The sequence below is a fragment of the Xenopus laevis genome, chromosome 8L (assembly GCF_017654675.1).
Source record: "Xenopus laevis strain J_2021 chromosome 8L, Xenopus_laevis_v10.1, whole genome shotgun sequence".
Lineage (NCBI taxonomy): Eukaryota > Metazoa > Chordata > Amphibia > Anura > Pipidae > Xenopus > Xenopus laevis.
The window spans coordinates 90207743-90220409 of NC_054385.1; the positions used below are offsets into that span (position 1 = coordinate 90207743).

General features: G+C 36.8%; 1 protein-coding gene across 4 annotated transcripts in view; it reads left to right on the forward strand.

Annotated features, from left to right (window-relative positions):
* The window catches only part of kif26a.L (kinesin family member 26A L homeolog), a 99790-nt gene extending 95317 nt beyond the window's left edge, over window positions 1–4473 (forward strand). For all 4 annotated transcript variants that reach the window (XM_018230605.2, XM_018230606.2, XM_018230608.2 and 1 more), the window contains 2 exons: window positions 1095–1245; window positions 3128–4473. In XM_018230605.2, coding sequence (XP_018086094.1) covers window positions 1095–1245; window positions 3128–3306 — 330 coding nt within the window. In that variant the 3' untranslated portion in view covers window positions 3307–4473. The remainder of the gene's footprint in view (window positions 1–1094; window positions 1246–3127) is intronic.
* The last annotated feature ends 8194 nt before the right edge of the window (window positions 4474–12667 follow it).

Sequence of the window (12667 nt, forward strand, 5' to 3'; positions counted from 1 at the left end):
GTTCAGTAAGCAGCAGTTCATGTTAGTTCTGTTTAGGATAAAAGGGTAATTAAAGTTCGGAAGAGAAGTGGTGCTTTGGCACACCAGATACTCTGACTGCTTCAGTGCTCTCGGGTCCAATCGGGACGAATCGGAAAAATTAACAGATGGGCAAGAATTTTTTGTCTGCTGAGGTTCCCCTTAGAGCATTGCAGCAATCAAATTGACTGGTCTGTTAAAGCCTTTTGACTTGTGCAACTGCTATATACAGTAGAGTGCTGTACCAAACCAGAGGTACAGCAGACCCATGACCTTTCCATGGCAAATTGTTCCCAACTTGTGCTAGGTTTGCCACCTTTCTCTGCTGAGAATACTGGCCTTTGGGCTGGGGGCGGACAGTGATGTCATTGATGATGTAACAGGGCTGGATGGAGCAGGGAAATCAGTAGGACAGAAGCATGCTCCTGATATAAAGGGAGTGATTGGCCACAAAGAGGGACACAGAATTTATAGCTAGGGGTGCCATCCTTAAAAAATTTACCAGCAAATATATTGCTGGTAAATTGCTAATACTTGCATCCTTCATAGCTGGTGACTTGCTGGCTAGGCCGCCCAAATACCTGCCGGCAGGTGTGTAAGTATAGAGGCAGCAGACCCTGTGGTTGCGGGGTAGCCTGGGGAACAGGGGTACCGAACTGCTGGGTCTGCTGTATTGAAATGACTGCCCCCCAGCCGTGGTCATGGAGTAAAATAGGAATGCCCAGCCATAGCAGGCCGCTCTGAAGTTTTTTTTGGCAGGAAGGGCCTGGCAAAGGCTAGTTACGCCACTACTTACTGGGTGGCAACCCTAGCAACGGCAGTTTTTTTTTAAAGGTTACCCTTTTACTTATGGGTTATGTTGATAAAAATTGTTATGTAACAAAATAATGAAAACTTCATAGTTTCCATACAATTTGGATTTTCAATAATCAAAAATTGTTCATTTGCAAAATCAATTTGCATATTTATCAAAAATATTTTTTTCTCATATCTGCTCACAGAAGGCCAGAAAAGAACATGCATTGTCTGTAGGCAGATAATTTGTGATGTTTAATTCTTTTTTATTTTATTTTCAGGGCTTGATGTACTTCAACAACAAACTGAGTTTATTAGAAAGACGTCAGCAGAAAGTTAAAGATGTTAAAGCAAAATATGAAATGCTGAAACAGGAGTTGGAGGAGACTAAATGCAGGTTGATGATGCACCCACACAAGTGGAGAGGACAATGTATGTATTACCAAAAACCATATTAACTTTTTTCAAATACATTTATATTGGTAATGTGATCAAGCACCTAATTTTTACTAACTTGGCTGGAAAACGCTAAACAAACAAACTTGATCATATGGAGAACTGCAAGCATAACATCTAGACCAGTGATCCCCAACCAGTAGCTCATGAGCAACATGTTGCTCACCAACCCCTTTGGATGTTGCTCCCAGTGATCTCAATGCTTATTTTTAAATTCCAGGCTTGGAGGCAAGTTTGGTTGCATAAAAACCAGGTGTACTGCCAAACAGAGTTACCTGTAGCCTGCCAGTCCACATAGGGGCTGCCAAATCACAGCCCTTAACTTGCACCGCAGGAACTTTTTATGAAAATGTGACTCACGGGTAAAAAATGTTGGGGCCCATTGATCTAGACGTTGCATGAAAGCAACCACAGTTCCACAGTTCAAATTATTCTCAGCTGTCGACTGAATATATAAACCCTTGAATACATTCAAACACACTATAGTTCAGAACAAAATAAATACTCTGTTATGTCTGCAGGTAGTTGTAGCAGGAAGAGTACTATCTATCTCTGACACCTACCTTTAGACACACAGTATTTTACTGTACTTCATTATGTAATTATATTTTACTGCACTTCATTATGTAATTTATAGGCCTTGCTTCTATTGTTCCCTGCACAAATGTAACAGTATTGCTCACACAGCATGCACAGAACATACAATTTATTTGAGAAGGAGAAAAAATGATGGTTTTGTGGGGCAGAACCCTACTAAAATGTGTACTAACTGCCCTTATCTGGCTCTAACTTCCCAGTGCATACGTATCCATGGGCTTGGATCGGTAATGGCTTCTAGAGTTACGTGTAAGGGAAGAATGCTTGGTGTCAGAGCTAATGAAAAAAAAGGGGAAAAATGCAAAAAGTTTTACAAGAGGTTAATGGAAATTGGAATGTGTCAGGCCTTGTTTAATTTAACAACAAATGTACACATGAAAAGTAGTCTATCCTAACATCTCAGACTGTGATGGCCAGAGGTTACTGCCATTACTAAAGCTTTCTAAAACAGACACAGCATCTCCATTCCAGTTTGCTGTAATATAGAGTAACATTTACAGGTATGGGACCTGTTATCCAGAATGCTTGGGACTTGGGGTCTTGCAGATAAGGGATTTTTCCATAATTTGGACATCTGTACCTGTAGGTATACTAAGAAATTATTTAAACATTAATTAAACAGGATTGTTTTGCCCCCAATAAGTATTAATGATATATTAATGGGGATCAAGAACAAGGTACTGTTTTATTATTACAGAAAAAAGGAAATTATTTTTAAAATTTAAAATGGAGTCTATGGGATATAGCCATTTAGATCCCATACCTGTATCATAATTGTAAGGTTTTCTTTGCTTAAAATCAAATGGCCCACAAGCTGTGAAAATGTAAGTTTAATGCCATGTTTATGTGGAGGTGTCAACATCCCTCTATAAAAGTAACTATTACCAGGGCCCTTAAAAACATTGATGTTTTGACCACGTTGTAAGTCTGGTAATGGCAGCCCCTAAATACTTGACACAGTCTTTCCATTATCAAAGAAAATCTCAAACAGGGAAATTAGAAAATATATCCCAAGTTTCACAGAAGGTTGAAGCAGTCGCAGGAGTAGTCACATTAAGCTTCAGAATTGTTTGTGTGTGTCGCTGGGTGTGATTTTAATCGCTTTTACTTTCTGCTTGACTGTGTCTGTGAAAAACAACTTTGGCTTCAGGTTAGCGTTAAATAGATATTGTCTTTTGGAATAAACTAATGTCTACTAAAATGCTGCCTTGCCTTCAACTATTTTGTCCTTAATTCTTTTCTTCTGTTTTAAAATCAACAGTTGAGGTGGATCCCAGTCTTGATAAGGAGTCACAGGAGTACCTGGAGGCATTGGAACAAGTCACAGAGGAACTTGAACTATGTGTAAATGTGTGCAAGTCTCATGTCATGATGGTGACCTGCTTTGACATCGGAATGATCTCTGATCAGCAAGATGGAGGAAGAGAAGTGGAAGTCTGAAGGCGGACAATAGGAAGAAGATACAAAGATGGCTGTGCAGTGTGTGCAAAAATTGTAGATTAGAATGTGAAATTATAAGCCTGCAAAGAATGTGATTGGATTTATACCGATGAAGAATTGTAATGTTTGAAAATTAACGCAGTGCCTCAAGACCTTAACGATACAGAGAGTAAAAGGGAGTGTCTAGCTCTTGGTTCCCAGAGAAGCAATGACCTCTCCAGTACCTAAGGGATTTTAGCCAATCGCAACCTGAAGCTCATAACAACCCATTATCACGTACTGCAATGGAGGACCCTCAGGAAGGGAAAATGGTTTATAGGAAAACAAAAAATCTCACAACAGAGAGAGAAAAAATGAAAGTGCCTTCTTTTTATATGACTATTTTGTTTTTAAATTTCATTTGGTGCTAGAATAAAAGCCAGCAAACCTAAGCAGACCATTTAATGTATCGCCATTAAATATTTTATACTGTACAGTGTATGTATGATTACCTGTAAAATGTTTTTTTTTTTTTAGCTGGAGCAATAAGTAAATTATGTTTTCATACCTGAATTTGCCTTCTGATTTTATGGAAATGCTGCTTTGTGCTGCAGAGCGAAACTGTATTATACTTTTCTTGAATGAAAAACAAATGGAGATATTTTTTATGAACATGTATCTAATGAAAGTTTATAAATTTATCATAACTTTTTTGGTTTTTATAGATTTCCTTTCTAAAACTGTTCTCCCTGTATGTCTTACACGCTTACTGACCGCCTGTTGAGAGAAAAAAAAATGACATAGGCTCTTTTGCCTAATGATCCTCATTTCCCTCAAAGAACTCAATTGTTGGACATCTTGATTTTTCTAACAGCACAATGCAATTTCTGAATTTCCTTTTTTTATTTCCTTTTTATAATTTTTCTAAGGAAGGCAAACCCTCAGGAGAAATCTATACATGCTGCATGTAATGTGTGCATTTTTGTAAGGGGATCACTACGTTGTAACTGTACTGAATGATTGCCAAACACCTTTCAAAAGGTTTTTTTTTGTGTGTATGTAATATTACATTTCATAATAATTCATATTTTAAAATCATTTTGTTTTTATATGAGGTTTACAAAACCTTTGTATAAATGTAAAGTATGTTCAGCTTTTATCTGTGAATAAAAGATGAATTTATTAGTATATTATTTCTTTGTGTTAAATTTGCTTTAAAAACTCTCTCTCTCTCTCTCTCTCTCTCTCTCTCTCTCTCTCTCTCTCTCTCTCTCTCTCTATCATCTATCTATCTATCTATCTATCTATCTATCTATCTATTTGTTATGTCAGTATATTAATCTATCTCTCTCTCTCTCTCTCTCTCTCTCTCTCTCTCTCTCTCTCTCTCTCTCTCTCTCTCTCTCTCTATCATCTATCTATCTATCTATCTATTTGTTATGTCAGTATATTAATCTATCTATCTCTCTCTCTCTCTCTCTCTCTCTCTCTCTCTCTCTCTCTCTATCTATCATCTCTCTCTCTCTCTCTCTCTCTCTCTCTCTCTCTCTATCTAACAATGCAGCTCTTATTTGTAGGTCATGTCAGCGTGAAAGACAAGTTATACAGGGCAGTAGATCAAATAAAATATTTTGTATTGTAACCTAAAAATGGGTCCAGCAGGTTCCAAACTTTGGTGCTACCTCTGGTGCTCAGTCTGAAGGCCAGTTAGAATGAGATTTGGGGAGTAAGCCTATATGCTATCTTAGATATTCTTGGAAATATGGTTAAATAACTATTCTTGGAAATATGGTTAAATAACTGTTACATGTAAGGGAGCAGTTATCCTGAAACTCATTATTAAGAAAGCTTCTAGATACAGGAAAGACATCTTCCATAATAATCCCAACAATTCAGATTTTTAAAATTGATTTCCTTTTCTCTGTGTTAATAAAACAGTTTATTGTACTTGATCCTTACTAAAATATCCTTATTGGATGTTTAAATGATTTTTAGGTATGAAGATCCAAATTATGTAAAGAATCCTGATGCAGAAAACTCCAGGGCTCAAGCATTCTGGATAACAGGTCCCATACCTGTACAACAATATTTTCCTACCTGTAACCATGTAGTTAAGGGGCCCAAAATAATGGACAGCCAAGGGGGGGCTGGATCGGAAAAAGTCTGACAACCATTGATATTGACAGTAGATAGGTGAAGGCAATGTGTATCTTTTTAAGAGATAACAATACACCAGTTCACCAGATTTATCATGAATTATATAAATGTAATATAGACAGAATAGTTACACATCTCAAAATGATAGGCCTGCTGAGCAAAGGGGTTAAACATTGATGTAATCACACTTCCTTATTATAACACAAAAGATAGCATTTTTTTCAAATTTAGTTCTATATATGTGTTTTTTAAACATTTGGATGCATTTCTGATCTGATCCTAAGGCTCCTGGGTCATTTGATGCTTAGCATCTACATTGCAGTCTGTTAAAAAATGCTCTTCTGGACTCTGTACCTACAAAATATTTATCTCCCCGTAGTACACACACACATTCTACTGCAGATGGCTAGTCATTTATATTTTATGATGTTGTAGACTGTATATGATTTCAGAAGTCTTTTTTGCACAATATTTTATTTATTTTTCATCCTTCTGGGTTTATGATCGCTAAAACAGAAACTGGATGAGTTTCTACCTAGAATCCATAAAATGCCATAGCCATATATCTCTCTCTGCAGAATATGCCTCTTACAGTGCTAACCTTCGTACTGCTGCCCTTCCCCGTTGCTTTGATACATAGCTTGGCTACTTTCAAGTCATCAGGAATAATGGCTCCCTTGTCCATTTCCTTTAAAACTGTCATCAGTGAGAATAATCCTGTATTCTATCTTTCTCTTTCTGTATCCCGAGTGCATTGCTGCAGCATTTTTGGTCTAAAGTCGGGTTTCATTGAACGCAGATAAGTTAAAACTTAATTTTACCTATACAAATAAGTTTTCACTTTTAATACACAGTGGTTATATGCTATTGCATATTTGATGTATCATTTAAATAATGAATTTATTTAGACCTTGCTATGTCGTAATGTCCAGACAGAATCCTTTAGTTGACAACAGCAGTTCCCCTGGATCCAGAAAAGATATGTATCATAGTGGTAGTTTGGGGGAACCAAGTCTTTTTTTCCAAGTTTAGTTCTGTCCATTTGGTCTGTGATGTCTGTATCTTGCATGCAACCATAGGCCTGAGAAAGTATTAATTTACAGCTGGAATAAGAAAATATTTGTTTTTCCCACCGAGGTGCATTAGGATAATCTACTAGTCCCAGAATTCTAATTACAATGACATAATTGCTGAAGCTGAAAAAACAACATGCCATTCAAGTTCAGTCTCTGCCAAATATGATCCAGAGCAATGCAAACATAATCCACCCCTGAAGCTATTCACCATTTCACAATGGAGAAAATGATTTCTTGCCCGATTGTTCATATTACAAACAGATTTCCTCTTGCTTCTAATCAAAACTGTTGTTATCTTTTAATGACATTTTCAGTGTATTTACTTCATCTTTGCAGTCATTGGTTCCCTTGTCTGAATTACAGATGTCATAATGTTCAGTAATGCAAATCCTACTAATGGGATCTAAATATAAAACATACACACACATACATTGCAAAAATGCCATATGTTACCTAGAAGAACAGTTCCATCTAATCCTAATTTTGTGGATTTAATGATCACCACATATTGTACATTTACATATAGGGGCAAATTTACTTAAGGTCGAATATTGAGGGTTAATTAACCCTTGATATTCGACTGTCGAAGTTAAATCCTTCGACTTCGAATATCGAACGATTAAATCCTTCGAATCAAACAATTCGAAGGAATTTAATCCATCGATCGAACTATTTTTCGATAACCAAAAAAAGATAGCAAACCCTATGGGGACCTTCCCCATAGGCTATTATAACATTGATAGCTTTTAGGTGGTGAACTAGGGGGTCGAAGTTTTTTCTTAAAGAGACAGTACTTCGACTATCGAATGGTCGAATAGTCGAACGATTTTTAGTTCGAATTGTTCGATTCAAAGTCGTAGTCGAAGGTCAAAGTAGCCCATTCGATGGTCGAAGTAGCCAAAAAAACATTCGAAATTCAACGTTTTTTTTCTTCTATTCCTTCACTCGAGCTAAGTAAATGGGCCCCCTAGAGTATTTTGTAAAAACATTTTCACAATTCTGCATTCAGCTTTCTCAGTGGCTAAATCATAGAAAACCATTGAAGCTCCCAATGTAACTGTTGTAACAAACTGCATGTGTGCTCAATCCTAACATCAGTAGCTTTAATACATAGAGATGCTAAACTCATTTGCTAATACTGGGCACACATTCCCCACTGCAGTTACCCATTGGAATTAATCAATAATTAGATTTGATTTATGTACTGTGGGTAGAATTATGAAAGCATATCTATGATTGGTTGCCAGAAATGTGTTTATTATTCTCTCTGCAGTAAACTGAACAAAGCTAAGGGCTGACTGGTTTCAATTGTTACTGAATCCTTTGACTGTTCTTTCTGTATGTAAATATTCTCTTTAATCTTTATAGACCAGACACGCTAATGGCACTGCATATAGGTGAAGAATGAAAAAGTGAGAGGGACTTGGACTCTGAGACACCCAAGGGAATTCAAATAGTCAGCGGTTGGCCCATTGTGGTTTGGGTTGTTCATTCCCTACACTGCCTAACGCATTAATTTAGTTGCAGTGTTTGGGTAGATTATTTTTCCTTTGCAGCTATTTAACAAAGCTTTTGTGAACCCAAGTGTTTGCCATATATGAACATTAAAGTGGATTCCATACAAATACATATTTGTACATTCATGCTGACATTATTATGGATACTTAGTAATTTCTAATTGATACATTTGGGGGTTTATTTATTAAAGTCTGAATGCCACAAACTTGAAAAATATGAAGTTTTTTTCACTATGAAATCTAAATTTTTAGTGTAAAAAAAACGTTCAGAATTTTGAAACCCCAGGAGTGTTAAAAGTCTGAATAAAAAAGTAATCCAACTCAGACCTGCAGAGTTCATGTAGAAGGCAATGGGAGAAGTCCAGAAGATATTCTGATCTGCTCTGGGTTTTGTGTAATAATTCGAAGATTTTGTGGTTTTCAGACAATAATCTGAAAAAACCGGGCATCAAATCTGAAAAATTTGTACGATTCAAATTATTCCACTATTTTATAGAGTTTTTCGGCGCACAGGAAATGTTCAGGGAAATTTATTGATAAATAAGGGGGAAAAATCCGTGCGGATTTGGTTTAAGAATTTTTCAGAAAATTATGGGAAATTTTTGGATTATGATAAATAACCTGATTCTGATCAAAAACATTTATATTACTAGACAGTTCCATAAATAAAGCCAATAATTTCAGCCAATAGCTACCTATAGCTCTATTATTTTATAGGGATAGTTACAAGTTTCAGGGTTTAAAGAAATGTGTCACTATGCCTAATGCCCACCCCACCTCCCCCCTTTCTAAACCCTGTCAATCTCCAACATGATTGAAGTTGATCAGCTTTCTGATAGGTTGGAGGGCAATTGTAAACAGCGCCCCAGCAAATGAGATCATTGTCCCTCCCCAAAAGCACAACATAAACCAGGAAGCTGCTCAACTTCAAGCTGCATTAGATAGTGAAAGAGGTTAGTAAGTGTTGAGCTGGGGGATGCATGGGGGAACATCCATTAGAAAGGAATAGCAGCATTAGGGATTATGTTTACATACTGACACGTTCACTATCCCTTTAAGAGTTTTATTCAACAACCTATGTTACATGTAATGAAATATTAAAATACATTTCTTTCTGATAAGGGGTGTCTACCATAAATTTTGTTTGGGCCTGGGTAGGAAATCTTATAAACTAGTATAAAATAGAGTATAAAATAAATTCAATGAGCTCTAAATTACTGTAGGTAACTGCACAAAATAGGGTCAAACCCTGAAACCTTGGTCAGCCTACTTTGCCAAATTTCGCCATGGAAATGATACCCATAGACTTTAATCGATTTGCACAATGTGTCGCGCATCAAAAAAAATGTTGTCGCCCATAGACTTCAATGCATTTCGGCAAATTTTCGCTGTTTTGCCAATTTTGAGCGAAGCGAAACAGGACACATTTGCTTATCACTACTACAGACTATTATGGTTGGTTTCGAGAAGAGCTACTTTTTGTATTATAATTCTACTTTTTACTATTACAGAAAGAGCATATTAAAGATAACCATTTTTATCATCAAATTCACTTCTTTCCTTTCAGCTGTTTCACGGTGACTTGTAGTAATGGACTTTTAATTTAAAATGGGAAATAGGAATTGATGAGTTATAAGCTCTAGTTAAAACGGGTCGAAAAAGAAATTTATATTTAACAGGGTATTCCCTATACAAAGCATACATGCATGGAAAATGTATTTATAAATCATTTGCTATGTAGCAAAAATAGAAAATGTTATAATTACATGACCTTTATAATATTGTTTTACTTACTACTTTGTTTCTAGGTCTGTGGTACTGAGTGGTCTTCCAGGGGGCTCTACAGTATCGGGGGCCTGCTGTGAACAGAATATGTTATCTTGTGTAAAGGGGTTATTTATAAAAGGTTGAGTGGTGTTTTCCCCAAAAATTCTAGTTTTCCAAGGGTAGTTTCAGTAAAAACTCGAATTTTCTGGGATAAATGTTTTTGAATTTTTCGATATTTATTATGCCCCAAATCTGCAAAAAGCCTGCATCCAATGGCAGAGGTCCATTTGAAGATGTTTTTAGCCTTCATGAATTTCTGTTTTTTTTGGTGGTTTGCTCTCAAAAACTTGATCAATTTGAGGTATTCAAGGTTTTTTCTGCCGATAACTTGATCAATTTGAGTATTCGCATTTTTCACCCGATTGCATTCAATCTTGTTTTTTTACATACATTTTTTTCATAAATAAGCAAACATTCAAGTTATGAGTTTATTCGTGGTAGAAAAAACTCAACCTTTGATAGATAACCATCATAATGTTTTTATATATGGAGGTTTTTGTTAGTAAACTAAGTATGTTGATTGCTCAAGGTACCTTTAAAAGGGTATCAGAGAAGGGGTATACACCTTAAAGGCGATGTAAAGTCAAAAAACAAAATATCCTTTAATTAATTTTGTACCGTTTTTATAATAAACCTGACTGTATGCAGTGAAATTCCCCTTTGTTTTACTTGCTCTGACAGCTGCAGATAGGAAACTTCAGACGGTCCCTAATTGCTCTGCAGGGAAACGATCATACTTTCAAGCGGCAGGGAGGAGGCCCCCTCACCTTACTTCCCGAACTCGAGCAGCTTTGTTTGTTTCCCTATAGAGCAGGTGGCGACCATGTGAAGATTTGTACCTGCAGACCCAGTGCAGTCTACATATTCTGATTATTAATCAGTCTTGCTAAATCGGCTTCTGGCAGATATTATTTGATTTGTGCTATTTTGATAATTTATGACGATCCCTAAGCTTAACATCCCAACTGAAGCCCAGACCACACTGAGCATGTGCATGGTCTAGGTCTTGCAAAGATGTTTTACAAGATGATGACCCCCTGTGGCTAACTTTGAAAGCATAAATCATTTGTTTAAATTTACTGGTGCAGTAAATTCATGTTTATGTTTAGTATACAAAATACAGCATTTCTAGCATTATTCTATTTTTAGACTTTAGTTCTCCTTTAAGTCCTGAACTACAAGTCCTTTCTATGAGTAACTGGATATTGCAGATGAACAATAGCTGGCAGATATGGGCATAATAAAATTAGAGCACTCAGATGATGCATTCGCTCCATGTGGACCCATCTCAGGTGATTTATACCAGTAAATTTATAGTGGAGAGAAAGATACAGTGTAGAGGAATTTGTGTTTAGTTCTTAACGACAGGTCCGCCGCAGCAGGGCCGCCATTAGAAATCACGGGGCCCGTACAACCAAATTTTTTGGGCCCCCTGGGGTCCACCTTCCCCATCCCCCAAGACCCACACCAGATCCAGCCCACCCCAGTTAAAAAGACAGACATCAGCGCTAAAAATGGCAAACCCCCCACACACAAGTTATAAAATGCAATTGATGATCAGGGCCCCCCTATAAGTAAAAAAAAACCTGTGGTGCCAGGACCCCCCCATAAAAGTTTTTTGTTTAAAAAAAACTTTGGCGCCAGGGACCCTCATAAAAGTTTTTTAAAAATCATTGGTGGTCAGTGCCCCCCATAAAAGTTAAAAAAAAAATCAATGGCAGCAGGGACCCCAATAAAAGTTTTTTAAAAATCATTGGTGGTCAGTGCCCCCATAAGTTAAAAAAAAAATGTTGGCGCCAGGGCCCCCCTTACAAGTTAAAAAAAACATTGGCGCCCCAGAGAATATTTTAAAAAAAAAACCCATTGGTGGCAGGGGCCTGTAAAGTATTAAAATAATACATTGGTGGCTAGGGCTTTAAAAATATTAAAAAAACACACATTGGTGTTCAGTAGAACTGACCTCGTGACTTCAGGACTTCAAGTTCATCTGTTTTCGTGACTTTGGGTCTTTTCGTGGCTTCATGACTTCAAGTTCGGGTCTTTTCATCCCTTTGGGTCTTTTCACGGCTTTGGGACTTCGGCAGTTCGGCTCTTTTTGTCACTTTGGGACTTTTTGTGGATTCGGGACAGTCTGGTGGACTCTGTAAAGAGTCTTGCTTAGTGAATTCTGATCTTAGATAAATAAGTGTGTTGTAAGAATCCCAAAGAGATCATTATAAGCAAAAATAACTGAATAAGCCTGCTTGTGCTGTTTCCCATCATGCTGGCTGAAGCCTTTCTGCTATACTGAGAACAGAGTATAAAAAGAACTGGCTTCACTCAGTCTGCAGATACTTCCCATACATCTATTCTAATACAGAAGTGCTTATATTATAAATGTTATATGGTGATTTCTACTTGGTATAACATGACCAATCTATGATAACATGTTATACTTTGATTTTATGGAATGTGTTCATTCAGTATTTAGATGACAGTTTCTGAAACTTTTGAAATGTTTCCAGTATATCTAACTTTTTCAGAGTAGGGGGGTTAAGATACAATGTACTCTGCATTTGAGATTTGAGCTATACTAAAACAGTTATTCCATACAAAAAAACCTTTGGAGCCCTTGGGCAGCCTGGGAGGACACAAACATCCTTCTCTATCTGTCTCTAAATAGACAGCTCTGAAGTATATTATATAATTAATGCACATTGTAAATTGGTTAAGCATTGCTTGCACTGTTACAAACAAAGATTCCTTTATCACTGCAGTTTGCCACAACAGTTATTATGTGCTGAAATCTGTGCCTGCAAGGCGAGA